This window comes from Terrapene carolina, unplaced genomic scaffold (genome assembly GCF_002925995.2).
Source record: "Terrapene carolina triunguis isolate 2854851 unplaced genomic scaffold, T_m_triunguis-2.0 Scaffold714, whole genome shotgun sequence".
Classification (NCBI taxonomy): Eukaryota; Metazoa; Chordata; order Testudines; family Emydidae; genus Terrapene; species Terrapene triunguis.
In genome coordinates this window covers 15,150,644-15,164,886 of record NW_020665065.1, presented here as the reverse complement: position 1 = coordinate 15,164,886, position 14,243 = coordinate 15,150,644, and the positions used below count along the sequence as shown (strand labels likewise).

Genomic DNA, 14,243 nt, shown 5'->3' with positions numbered 1-14,243 from the left:
AAGCAAGGATCTGTCAGGGTTACACTGCCCCCAAAGTGAAGCAAGTTGTGCAAAATTCCAAGAGGCCTTATACAGACACTACTTTAGTGAGGCTTGTGCTCTGTTATGGAGAAAGCAGCACTCTGATGTGTACTAGATTTTGTTTGCTCACAATGCCATCCCCCTGATTTTATTTCAAGTTGATGGGTACAGAACAGCCATCTCAGCATCACTTAACGCTGGGAGGATGCTAAAACCTGACATTTCTCTGTCCAATCTATATGGGAAGAAAACCACTCCCACTCCCAGTATTTTCAAACCCCTGTGGGAGGAGTTTCATGAAGTGGGGGGGCGGGGGAAGGAAGAGATAATAATTTGAAATTTAGTCTCTAAGTCTTAAAATGGTCACTAGCTACATAGTTACTTCTAAGAGCTATTAATTATGTCTTCAACAGTGGCCTGCAAAACAATCTGGTACTGTCTTCCACTTACTTAAAGTCAGATTCCCATTCCCCTTTTCTCTTGGCTCAGTTGTGACAATTCCTAATTATAACCAAGAACAGCCCATCTCATGCCACTAGCTCCCTGAATAGAAAGTAAATAAATTAGACTTTTGATGCTGCTTTCTCTGGTTTAAAATACAGAGGAACAGACACGTAAGGCCTAGGTCTACTTGCTTTCTCACAGAGAAAGCACATGGCTGTTATTCCCTAATTCCAGAGCAGCAGTAGTTTAGGATTCATTTTTACTGTGCCCTAAAAAGGATTACAGTATTTTCAGCTTTTCCAAAGAACAGTGGTCTGTAATGATGTCACATCTCAAGCCTACATCTACAGCATGGTGTGTCAGTTTACCCTGATGCTTCAACCACGCTGCTCATGAAACTGCATTTTATGCTGCTTATCTCCCAGACAGTAAAGTAGGACTTGCAACTATTATGGTTGAAAAAAAATTCAGGAACTGAAGGGCTGATCCCCCTCCTAATCCCATCCCAGGAAACAAAGGCATTATAACAGACATTCCTCTACAAAGGAAGCTCTACAGATAACTAACATGTGCAACTGTGTTTTTAGCTTTCCTTCCACCAAGAGATAACTCTAGTCCAGCAGGGACCAAACATTCCGTATAAATAAGGCAAGCTTTTTTTTTTTTTTGCATAGTAGTTTAACGGTGATATTCCCACCCCAGTGTACCTTGTCCATCTACTTTGCCACCGAGCTGAGAACTGCTTCTTGGGATTCTAGACTCAGGCAAAAAGCTTGTGCAGATTCCAAAGGTCCCTCCACCCAGACAGATGGCATAAAGAGATTCCTTTAGATACCTTATAATTGCATGAGCCTAAAGTCTGCCTCTAACCCACTGCTATTTTTAAATGGGGTTAACAGCTACATTTGGAGGTGTTTACATTTTTTCCTTTTTTTTTTTTTGCCAGACAACTGTGGTAATCATACTGCAATTGTGTTGTGGTCCATGTTCCTTTTGCCAATCAGTGCAGCCCTTCAGTAAGTCATAAGCCTACTGAAACACCCAAAACATTTGCAGCACCATTCTCTGCTGCGGCCAGATTTTTTTTTTCCCCCTTTTTTATTTTTCTTATAAAAAACACCTGCTATTAATATTCTATTAGAGCTCAAAGTGGCTCAGCTTGGGGCAAAGGCACCATTAAAACACCATGTTTTCTTACAGAATTCTGCATTTGTAATTGGTAGAACAGTAGAAATGTACAGCACCAATCCTCAGGTGGGGTGGGGATGCGTATCGGAATGAGTCCTCAGGAACCCTGTGCCAGGGCTTATTAGTCTGTTCGGTCAGTATTCTATTTTTTCACTTTTTTTTTTTCTTTCTGTATTTTCCCTTTCACTGGAATGCTCTGATTATGTATCAGCTGACCATAGGCTCCACGTCCGCCTCTCTGTCAAACTCATCTTGAATCTCGTCTGTGTTTCCTGAGTCACTGCTGGCTACAGAACTGGGAGATGGAGAATTTCTGCAGAGAAAGATTTAGACAAAGTTCAGCAAGTGATGCTGTTAAACACTGCTCTTTCTGTTCATTTTAAGAAAAAGAAAAAAAAGGGGGTCCCTTTCCATCCTCAAGTAAGGTAAAAAAAAGTGTCACTGTATCGGGACTTACATTTTCTAATGAGTATTAATAGTGAAACCTAGCACTTCTCATCCATAGAATCTCAGTGTTGTACAAATGTGAGTATCACTAGCCCCATTTTACGATAGGGATGTGGAAGCTGAGAGCGCAAATGACATACCAGTCTTCCAACACAACAGTGAGCATCAAGCCTCTTTGGAAGGTGCGAAAAACTTCCTTTCCAAACTGAAGAAAGCACCAACCGGAAGTATTTTACTTAACTGCTTTTTAATGGACTGTTAGGCAATGTGTCTGCAGGAGGAGCTCTTAGAGAACAGCAGAGAACCAAGGAACATCCTATTTACCTGTCAGCTGAGCCTTTGATAAGTCTACGACAGGTTTCCATCTGTACGTCCAGGCCCCTCTTCATGCTGCACATTTCCATGTATTCGTGGAGGTGGCGATTCATGTCACTCTTGGCTGTGGCTAGCTCCAGCTGTCCAAAACAAGGGACGGTGGTCAGCATATAACAAGGAGACTTGCTAAATCCCCGTCCTGTCCAGTTTTACGGGTTGTTGCCATACTGAATGTCATGCAAGCACTCCAGTAACCTATTCCTTACACATTCATGAGGTCCACAGGGCATCCTTACTTTCCATCTTATCTGAGGTTACCATATTTATCAGCTTCTGCCCAGTACTGCAATCCTGTTTAGTTTTGCTGCTTTCAACAGCTCTCAGCTACTAATTGTTTGCACCCTGTTTGTCAATGTACAGCGATTCCTTAAACGTGAACGCTGCCTGTGAGATGCTATTTATATTTTATGGCTCGTGGATAGAGCATAAAGATCTTGAGAAGCTATACTAGTGCAGCCTGGCATTCTCAGAAATCATGCCTTAGCAACTAGAGGGATTTCCCAAGGAGTGACAGAAAGGATGTTGTAGAAAACTGGCAAAATCTCCATGTATTTTTATTTATACTCGTCTGAGCTGTCTTTTACCCACTAGTTAGAACTTTACACTCACTCTAGATAGTAGAGTCTCAGGTAGGATATTGCGCTATGGAGGAGGGATGTGCCCTACTGCGGATGATGCTGAGAGTCAAGTTCTGCAGTTACATATACACAATCCATATACAGAGCGCACAGTTTGGGCCAGGGAGTACCCACAGTACTGATGTTCATAACAGATTTTTAAGCTGGTGAATAAATCCTTACGCAGAGTATTTTTCTTTCACAGGGGAGCACTTTCTCACCTCAATCTGTCCTATTGTTTCCTGATATTCTTGGTCTCTTGTTTTGAAGAAAGATTCTGTTTCATGGATCAAGTTTCCCAGATTCTCCTCCTGCTACAGAAGAACATTACAGACCAGTTAGTGAGGACAGATTAAAACGGTTTATGGAATTGCTCATTTAGGTCCCAATCACGTAGCCCTTTAGTTACACAACTAGTTCCCCACCCAACCCTTAATCCACTATGACTGCTTGTGGATAACAGCTTCAGAATTTGTCCCATAAAGTCACATTTTTCAAGGTGTTTAGGTGGGATTTTCAAATACCCCTCAGCATCCAAAACTCATTGATTTCAATGGGTGTGGGTGCTTAGATACTTTTGAAAATCCCACTAGGCACCTAAAGAACTAAAAATCTGGCTTTTAGTGACTCCGTGACTAATAAAGACCTCCATGACTTCAGCCCTGGTGGCTGGGAGCTGCAGGGTCCTGCCGCCTCCCACAGTGACAGACAGCCATGAGGTACCCCCGCTGCCTCAGGCAGTGGGCCCTCAAGCTCTCAGCTGCCATGGGCAGCAGGGGTACCCCGCAGCTTCTCACCAGCCACAGAGGACAGGGGGATCCCCTGCAGCTCCCCAGCCACTACTGGGGGACTCTGGAGCTCTGAGCCCCCATGGGTGGTGGGGACCCCAGAGCTCCCAGCCACCCCGCAGTTGCCCAGCCCCTTCCCATTTTATCATGGATTTTTTTAGTAAAAGTCAGGGACAGGTCACAAGCTTCTGTGAATTTTACTTTATTGCCCGTAACCATGACAAAATCTTAGCCTTAATTATGGTTTGAAATAATTTTTCAGAAGTGTTACTTTATTTGTAAACAAGAAATACTGCTTTGGAAATCTGGCTTATAGACTAAGTTATTTACTGAGTCTCCGTGATTTGGGCACTGTACAGGCAGGAGAGACATCCACTGCTCCAAAGAGTTTACACTGAATAAACACTAGCAGTGTAGCCAGTGCCAGACAAACCACCCATGATATACTGGAGCTACTTTGGTAGATTACTGGAAGGCTTCATGGAAGCCACATGGGGCTTTTTATTTTTAAAGTTTGAGTGAAGAGGAAGTAGTCTGAGTCATGAATTGAGGAAGGCTCCACAAATGAAAGGATTAGCACAAAAAGATGAATGATTATGATGCATTATTGTATTTCCATAGCATCTATGAGCCGTGGTCCTGGACCAGGACCCCATTGTGCTAGGTGTTGTACAAAGAAGGATTAACAGATTTTAAGACCAAAAGAGACAATTTTGATCATCTCATCTGAGGATGACATGGGCCAGAGAATCTCAGCCAGCAAATTTCTGTATCAAGCCCATAACTTCTGTTTGAGCTATGATTTTAAGAAAGACATCTAGCCTTTAAACAAACACTTTAAATGACTGAGTATATCACATCTCTAGGTAAGTTGTGCTAATGGTTAGTTCCCCTCAGGCTTAATTTGTCTAGTTTTAGATTCCAATCATTTAATTCCATTATACTGTTTCTGCTAGATCAGAAAGCCATCTAGCATCAAAAATCTCTTCCCCATATAGGAAGACCATGATCAAGACCTCTTAATCTTCTCTTGGATAAACAAACTAAATGGAGCTTCGTAAGTTTCTCACAGAAGGTCATATTTTTCTGACCTTGAATCATTCTTTTAGCTCTTTAATAACCCTTCCCAGTTTTTCTACATTCTTTTTGAAGTGTTGACACCAGAAATAGACACAGCAGAGTCCAGTAATGGTCTGACTATTACCACATTGTTCAAAGGAACCCACCTCACCAAGCAGTTCAAATCAGTCTGTACAACTGACCTGTTCCCATCATTTACCACTCCAATTTGTGTACTCTCTGCACTTTTCTTCCAGAACATTGATGAAGATATAAAACAACATTGAGAAATGAACAGATCCCTATAGGACACTCCAGAAACAACCCCACTCGATAACAATTACCCATTTACAATTACTTTGAGACCTATCAGTTAACCAGTTTTTAATCCATTTAATATGAGTAACATTGATTTCAGTATAATGCCCCCCCTTTTTTTTTTTAAATCAATGTCAAAAGGGACTAAATCAAATGCCCTACAGAAGGCTAAGTATACCATCACAGTTAAATTTTGTTTGACAAACCCTATTTTCCATAAAACTATGATGATTGGCATTAATTACGCTACCATCCTTTAATTCTTTAGATATTGCATCCATATCAGCCTTTCCATGAGTTTGCCTGGGATCGATGTCAGGCTAGCGGGCCGATGATTTACCAGAGTTATCCCATTTTCTTTTTTTCCCTGCAAAAGGATTTTACGGAAGGAGGCCACAAATGAAGGTGGCTGGGGTGTGGAATAAGAACTCTACTGGGGGAGACTCAGGCATGTAAACCACTCTGATGCTAAAGCCCAGGCACATACTCAAACAGTCCGTCTTAATTCAGAATCTCCATCTACAAGGCAAATCTACCCTTTCCTTGTGTAATATTCATTCAGAAGGATTTAAGCCTCTTAAAACCTTTAGAGTTACACCACAGAAGGTCTGAGTTCTGTAATATGCCACTGATAACTGAGCTTATACATGCACACATGGCTATATGCAAATAATCTGTCACTAATTCCAGCACACAGCCACATTACCTTATCATTCTGGCACTCTGCCGGCTCACCAGAAGACATATAGCTAAATATGCAGTATTCTGCAGTCTTAGCTCTTTTAAGTAATCTCTGCAGTTTCAGCATGTGCCATATGATACACAAATGGAAAGATGTAAATTAACACACTCCTGGCAGTCAACACAAGACAATATTCAGGAGACAGCTGCCTCAGCATCTTTATATTCTAGTGGTGATGGGATGGGGGAAGGCAGAATTCCTACTCACCCAGAGCTGTCATACTACTCAGTAATGGAGTAAGTGGAGGCGCTTACAGCCAAAGGTAGTTAAATGACTTCAAGGGATGATGAGCAAGTGAGAGTATGGGAAGGATAAGATTTAAAGCAATAGATCATCAGAGGCATTAGTTTTAAAAAGTATCTTTTTAGTTCCTTTTGCCTTGTATTTTAGTTTTAACATTATATTTAAGTTTTGAGGGAGCAAACAGACAAGATTGATGGCGGGTAGATCAGTATCAGAAAGCAAGCCAAAACTTAAGAGGATCTGAAAAAGCAAGTTTTCATGGCAAACTGGATCACCAGCCAAAGATCCAAAGGCTGAGAGTGGCTATACAAGATAAGCTGCAGTATGCCATCCCCTGAAGGAAATAAATGGGAAACAAGTAAAAAACACAACAACTCAGCTCACTTCTCCTTGAAGGTCAATCGAAGGATTGCAGTTTGTGAAGTCTTCCCAGAGAAGCAGGGTGTCTTCATTCTCCTCCCATGTTAAACTGTCACAGTCATCATCAAAATCAAATGTCTCACGCCTATTAAAAGAGCAGTAAAAAGAAAAAAAGGGTAGAAATTATTTCAAACCATGTCTTTCCAGAGTCTTGGAAATACCTGCAAAAGAACAGGCTTAAAACACTCCAATTTGTGTACTCTCTGCACTTAAATTAAGTGCAGAGAGTACTTAAAACTATAGGGAGGAAAGGAAGAGAAACAGCAATGCAACAGCTGAAAAATCTAAAGGCTATTAAAAACAGGCTGTGCTGCTCTGTCTGCAAGGTTCTGACACTGGGCTTCTCCCCACCTGCAACAGAGTACTGGAATCTTGTCAACATTCATTCTACTTTAAACAGACAATTCCAGTTTTGGCCTCTAGATGGTGCTTTAAGTTTGCTATTTCAGCACCGAACAGTTGCTAAACCACAAGAATGTTTTAAACTATTCTGTTACGTAGGAGGAAATCAAGTTTGACTGAAAACGTAGTTTTAAATGTTCCCAAAAGCAAAGGCCAATAGAATGGTTCCCATGGATTTTTTTTTTTAAAAAGTGTCAAATGGAAAGTTTTTACACAAACATTCCGCCTACAGCACTTGCAAATCAAATGTTGCAGTTCCAAGAAAGAGACCAACTGTGAACAAATTAAATAGACTCCACTGATTTTCATTCTCCAAACAGAGGCACAAAACCGCATGAGTAAAAAATCCTGTTTATTTTCTCATTTAAATTCCATTTTGAGTAATAGTTTCATTAACATAGGTTAAAAATAGCCTGCAATAATTTTTAATTTGACGGAGTCCCTTTAATTTGGGCAGTTACTAAGTAAATTAGAGTTACAAGAAAGGAGAGACTTGAACCGCAGCAGAATGGAAATTCTACTCTAGCTACTTTGTTTCTTTTCCTTGTTAAAGCAGAGCCTGAAAAAAAAGGCTTCTTGTTTTATAGTTGCTCTCTTGTTTCAGGCTTAGCCATATTTTTGTTTCCCGAGTTCATTTCCTTTTAAGATGATCACATCAAGCCAACAAGTTGAGTCCAACTCTGTATCTTATGAAAAAGTTAAAGAATTTGGCAAGAGGACAGGCAGGGAATGTACGTCTACTGATGACCAGCCTTGCTTATTTTTAAAACTTCTGGTTTAATGCACCCGCCCTTCACAGTCTGTTCAATCATAGTTCTTTTCACTCTAAGAGCTCACTGTTTGAAAAGACAAAGACCACCCAATTTAAACTGTTGCCTGCTTTAGCAGTATTCATTGTTCAAAGATGGTTATTTGTTTTATTTGAATACTCAGGAACTTTCACTAATAACAGTGCTTTAATGATGCACCTCATTAATTACAGCTCAAAAAAATGAATTATTTTCATCTCTGGTGTTGGTATGAGTCAGATTATTTGGTGGTGTATATCCCCCGCACCTCCCACCCACAAATCCATTGCCACAAAACCCAAGGGGATGCAAGTTTGAAATACCTTTGTTTATCACAGGTCACTTAGATGAACCTATGACCATTCAGTGTTATTTAGATCAACCACATTTGAAGTTAATGACAGGATTTCTAGGTGCTGCTGCTGATACAAGAGTTTTTTCTTATTAAATCAAGTTTATAAAAACAACCATTGTAGAAGCCTGTTGCATTTTAATAATGAAGCCATAAATTACTGCAAAGCTTGCGTCAGTAATTCATTGAAAGGAAAAAGGAAAGCAAAAAACACACCAGCAGCATGACTGGCTGCGTGGGAAGAGATAAGAAAGACACAATGAAGAGGGGTTAGTGTCATACCCAAGGATCTTCAGAATGATGTCACAAATGAGTCCTCCCCCCACCCCCAATAGAAAGTTTTGTAAAGTGTGTGTGTTGTGGACTTGGAAGATTTATTTGCTAATTAGGAGAGTATTAGAGACAGAGCATTAAGAGGACTTCACCATACAAATCAAATCTTAAGTTCCTTGTTTTTTAAACTAGTGTTGGAATTAGTGTTTGTATCATGTTTTCAGTATAATACTGTAAATGCTAATTACTAAAAACTCCACAAAAATAATCTGTTGGCTTGCAGTTAAGCACATTGAATTTCAGCAATGAAAGAAGTAAAGAAACCTAAAATACATTTCTATTACACTATGAAAGAACTACAGTTGGCTGAATGTTGACAAGGAGAAGAGGGCCAGGGGGAGTTGATAGTGAGCACCTAAGGTCCATGTTTGGAGTGGCATTAATAAGGGAGCCACCAACAGCTCTCCAGCTCAGGGAGTTCCCATTATGTAAGACTTGAAAAGCATTATAATGACTATTTTGGTAGCAGCCAACCAAGGCAGAAAGCAACAAGCCTGAACTCTAGAGATTATGAAATTTACTATCTTGTACAGGGGTGGCCAACCTGTGGCTTCAGAGCCACATGCGGCTCTTCAGAAGTTAATATGTGGCTCCCTGTATAGGCACCGACTCTGGGGCTGGAGCTACAGGTGCCAACTTTCCAATGTGCCGGAGGGTGCTCACTGCTCAACTCCTGGCTCTGCCATAGGCCCTGTCCCCACTCCACCCCTTCCCGCCCCTTCCCCTCAGCCTGCAGTGCTCTCACTCCTCCCACTCTCCCCCAGAGCCTCCTGCATGCCACAAAACAGCTGATCAGGAGGTGCGGGGAGGGAGGGGGGAGTCACTGATCAGCAGGCTGGGAGGCGCTGGGAGTACAAGACAAAGCCCCCAGAGCATGCTTGCCACAGTTGGTGGCAGATGCTAGAGAAGCACATGCCAATCCTCTCTGGAGAGGCAGTAAGGAGCACTGCAGAGCTCATAGCCCCCAGACTTCCTGAACTATCTTGTCCTGCACCACCAGCAAGATGGTTCTGGAGTTTTTGATAGGCTGCTATAGCTCTGCTACCACCACCCCAACGTTGGGGGGGAGGGGAGGAGTTAAAGCAGGAATTTACCCTACTAATTCTAATCCGCAAGAACACACCAGTCCTGAGCAAAACTGTTCCAGCATTAGTGTCCTTAACATCCATAACTAGGTATTCTGGTGTTGGAGTTCCTAGACAGAATCGCCATGACGGTTGGCTCAAGTTAATTCCAAACTTTCCTGCAGAAATTCTGTATTCATATCATGAACTGAGCTTTTAGCAAACAAGTTAAGGAAAAACAATTACTTCTCACACTCCATTCAGACAAAGAGGCAGATGTGGGGGGAAAAAAATCTCACAACTCTGGAAATCTCTAACATTTATGCCAGACCATATAAATAAGGGCAGAGTTTCATTCTTGAGCATGCTACACATGAGCTACAAGCAGGGTGATTATTAAATAAAAGTTTAGAAGTCTAATTTAACTATTTATTGCTATTTGCTTCTGCATTCTACTCAGTGTGGACAGTGAAAATAAACTGTTCAGTTACACTTTTGTTTATATCTAAATTTCATTGAGAGTCTTATGCACTACCAAAATTCTGCAGTCCGAGTTCAACTAATGCTGAATATTTGGTGAAAAACTAATTCTACTGGAGGTTTAGAAAGTTTGTGGAAACACACTGGGGTCTTGGATTGCGACAACAAAAGTCATCTGAATTTGGGATCTCAGTTGACCTGAAAGTCCCACAATAAAGACATCATACTCTACAGAATACTCACAGCTGATTAAACATTCGCTTCATTTCATCTGTGATGTTCAGAGAACAGCTGACTTCGTCATCTGATAATCTGCTGTTGTCTCCATCCTGCTCAGAGAGGTCATCGTCAGATGTTAGCTTGCGTTCTTTCTTTTTGGAAGCCACCTTAATCGGAGAGAAGGGCAGTGACTGGAAGGTTCAACTGAGGTGCTGCACCGAAGGATGCAGAGATAAGAAAGGAGAGGTGTTAGGTTGGGTGGAAGATAATGGTTCAACAGTACCCAGTGATTCAGGTGCGTGAGTGACTGCACGCATTAAGGACAGGAATCGCATCTGTTAAGAAGTGGTGAACGTAGAGCAAAAGGAAGCAGTTCAAAATGGCACAGAGCAAAGCAAGCTGCAGACTGCCAGAGCTCTACATACAGGATGTATTCGCCGGCAACATTATATGGGCTATAGAAGAGCATGCGAAGGCTAGAACAATACAGGGACCAAGCATAAGCTGGCGAGAATGCCCAGGCAGCAGGCTTGAGAGCAATGACAGTCTCTCCCTCTCTTGCCACTACCGTCACAAGCCTGGTGCTTTCAGAGATGAACACTCACAGAAAGTACACAACACTCTTTTAAAGGTAATCTTGATTACTTTGCTATTCCCACCCCACTATCACAGGCACAGATTGCTAGTCATCACTCTGACAGTACAAGAGATATGTGGGAACTGAACTGTGAAAATATTTGAACAAACCCAAATAAATGCAGTTGATAGATGTGCAAAGAGACCCCAAAGCTAACCCTGAAAAGTGAAGGATCATTCTTTTGTCCCGTGGGACTTTGGCACAAATATTCATGAGAATTTACAGATGGCGTGATGTAGTCTCGAACACATTTAAAGCACAAAATAAATGCCAAATCTCCTCTTTAATTTTCACTAATTTGCTAACTGAACCATTCAGAACCGGTGTTGCTCTTTGTGCTAATGATTTTAACCACTGCATACTTGATCAAAACTGTGTACTCAATTTAGAGCAGTAGCACAGTTTTACCACTTAAAGTTAAAAGACAAGATCGCTCTTTAGAACAACGGAACACTGATGAACACAGGAGAGCCGCAATTCTCTCCCCCCATCAAGTAGGAAATTTGAATCCATTTCTGTCCAGATTACCCCCCAAAAAAGCTAATGAAAACTCATGTTTACCTTAGCTAAGCATTTTATAAGACACATTAAAAAGCTGATTTGGAATGGAGGAGAGTTTACTGTTCACCACATTTAAGACATAGCCATGTGAAAGGCTCAAGAGAAGGGCAAGGACTTTTTGTGCAGCCCTAAGTAGCTACTGTACTAGACAGATGTAAAAAGTCAGACCTATTTATTCGAAGACAGAAAGGGAAGTTAAGATAAGTTGGAAGGGCCAGTGACCAATTTAAAATGCAGTTATGATTTAAAAAAAAAAAAAAAAAAAAAAGGAGGCTGTGCTAAAGGCACTCGATCACTCAATAGCTGTTTTTTGAGCTATAACTGCCTACTTTTGGAGCAAAAGAAGTTACTCTTTTTCCCCTGTTAGTATCGCACAGCCAATATAGCTATGGGAAAGTAAACTGTATTCTATTCACCCTCACATATCAGAGTAATTGTAGTTAACTAACCATCAGTCACAGAATTTATTTATTTCTCATCCTGGTGTATGAGCCAAAAATAAGGGCTCAACTTGGAGATCACAGGATGCAAGTACGGTGCATGAAGTTAAAATCCTCTTACTTGTGAAGAGAGCAAATCTGATGGAACTGTTTAGACGAATATGGAATCCCAGGATGCTTTCTTGTACAGTTACTTGTAAACTACCACCAAACTTTAAGAGTATTTTTCAGAGAACATTCTGAGCTCTCTTTGGAAGGTTTTCTATAAACTCTCAAGTCTTAATATGTGGATCATTGCTACAACTGGAGATAGATTCAGGAAGAAAAGAAGTCTACTGGGGAGAAATTTCAAAAGAAGTTGAGAATGTTGGATGAAGTTGGAGCCTGAACTAAACTCCCCAACATTCCCTCTCTTTCCCCCCCACCCATACTGCCATCTTGTCCTGCCCTACAGAAAATTCAGGGCCTAATCACCTGGAATATCTTGGAAACGTCTTCAGAGTTGCGCTGCTGTGCTACATCGCACAGCTTAGCTGTAATATCGATTCGACGGCAGATGTCCATGTCCACCTTCATGGCCTTTTCTTGGATCTTTGTGTCCAGGTCTGTCATGGGCTGCAGGAAGGACAGTAGTGGATTATCTTCTATTGTTACACAGTTCAGGAGAGAAGAGATACCCACTGTATCTCTATAAACCCGGAGCACACCATTCTTATATCACATTGAGCCTGTTCTCCAGGGAAAGGCAGCACAAGGATAGTCTAGATTAGACAACTACTGGAATTAACACTTTCAAATCTGATTCCAACAAATACAAGTGTTTGAGAATGAACACTAGCTACTGAGATACTCATTCCCACAGCACAGAGTCCTAGACCCAGCAAAAGTCAACCCTTATGGACTCAGTGAAGCTATGAAATGGAGGGGAAAAGACTTAAACCTGTTAAGCAAGCAAAGAACAAGATGGGGGATTTGATGATACTTCATCATTTTTGCCCACTTCAGATAGGAAGTTAGCACTTCATTGTAAAGAAAAAAAAGTTAGTCAGATTCTGTTCTGAAAAAATTGTGTACCAACTTCATATATATCACCAAAAAAGTTAAAACAGGGCTAGTCTATAGACGTCCATGTGAGTTTGGTACAGGGCAAAAGTAATACCCACATTAATCTGTCTTCTGTCCCAGCAGAGAACTGTATGCCACTGAATCATATCGTGCTGCACATTAGACAGACATTATATATATTATTTGTAAGTAGCTGCTCCTCCTTCCCCATTGCCAATGTTGCTGCATGACTGAGGAGATTTTCTCCATTTATAACTGTAGAGTTTCTGTGCTAGAAAACCTATGCTGTGTTGGGAAGGACTGGCCTGAATGCAAGTGATAGCCTACTTTCACATAGTATTTGGGAAAACACCAGTCAAAGACTTGTATTACTCTGTAAGCACTACTTTCCACGTGGAAATGCTTTTGCTAACTAAATCAGAAAGGTTTGTTTTGTTTTTAATTTCCTCCATCCAGGATAATCTTTCTCCACATGAAACATAAGTAGAGAAGATTTTTTTAATCAAAATGTTTGTGTTCAGAAAAAACATGTCTACACAAACATGAAAACATTTGACAAAAGTTTTGATAAAGAGTATTTATATCTGTGCAGTTTGTCAACAGGACAAAAAACATAACCCGCAAGTCATTTAGTTAGGCATTTTTTGTCCTGAATATCATTGGGTAACTATGCAAAAACAGTTACGGCTTTCCACACAGCTTTGTGGCCTTCTCTACCACTCTGCTTAGCTCCACCTTGCAGAGCTCAGAAAGGCTGGAGGAAGCACTTGTACTTCAACAACAACAGGATGTTGTATTCACTACCTCCCTCAGTATGCACAGTAGAAAATTACAGGGGAAGGATGCAGCTCTAACAAATAGCTCACATTCTGAGTAACTTTCCCAGACCTGAAGAAGAGCTCTGGCGTAAGCTTGTCTCTTTCACAAACAGAAGTTGGGCCAATAAAATATATTACCTCACCTACCTTGTCTCTCTAAATTGCTCTCCTTCAGACTGTATTTAATCCAGCAAGTATTTCTATTTTTGATGAACCATTCAAAGAGGGGGCCAGTGAACGGCTGAATTTTTTAGGAGTAGGCCTAGCAGCCCTGAGAGAATGGATGCGACTTCAGGGAACAGGTTCTGCAAGTTTGCATCAGACTGGGGGTGTGGGGGGGTGGTGGGGGGGGAATAAAATTCTTATAAAATTACAGACTAGATATGCATCATGATTGATCTTAGCTACACTGCTGGCATCAG

At 41.1% G+C, this 14,243-nt stretch overlaps 1 protein-coding gene across 1 annotated transcript in view; it reads right to left on the bottom strand.

Moving 5' to 3' along the window:
• Positions 1 to 349: 349 nt before the first annotated feature.
• The window catches only part of IFFO2 (intermediate filament family orphan 2), a 49,313-nt gene continuing 35,419 nt past the window's right edge, over positions 350 to 14,243 (bottom strand). The window contains exons 4-9 of the mRNA XM_024217293.3: positions 12,413 to 12,553; positions 10,325 to 10,467; positions 6,627 to 6,747; positions 3,314 to 3,406; positions 2,425 to 2,555; positions 350 to 1,966 (exon numbers count right to left, since the gene is read on the bottom strand). Coding sequence (XP_024073061.1) covers positions 1,861 to 1,966; positions 2,425 to 2,555; positions 3,314 to 3,406; positions 6,627 to 6,747; positions 10,325 to 10,467; positions 12,413 to 12,553 — 735 coding nt within the window. The 3' untranslated portion in view covers positions 350 to 1,860. The remainder of the gene's footprint in view (positions 1,967 to 2,424; positions 2,556 to 3,313; positions 3,407 to 6,626; positions 6,748 to 10,324; positions 10,468 to 12,412; positions 12,554 to 14,243) is intronic.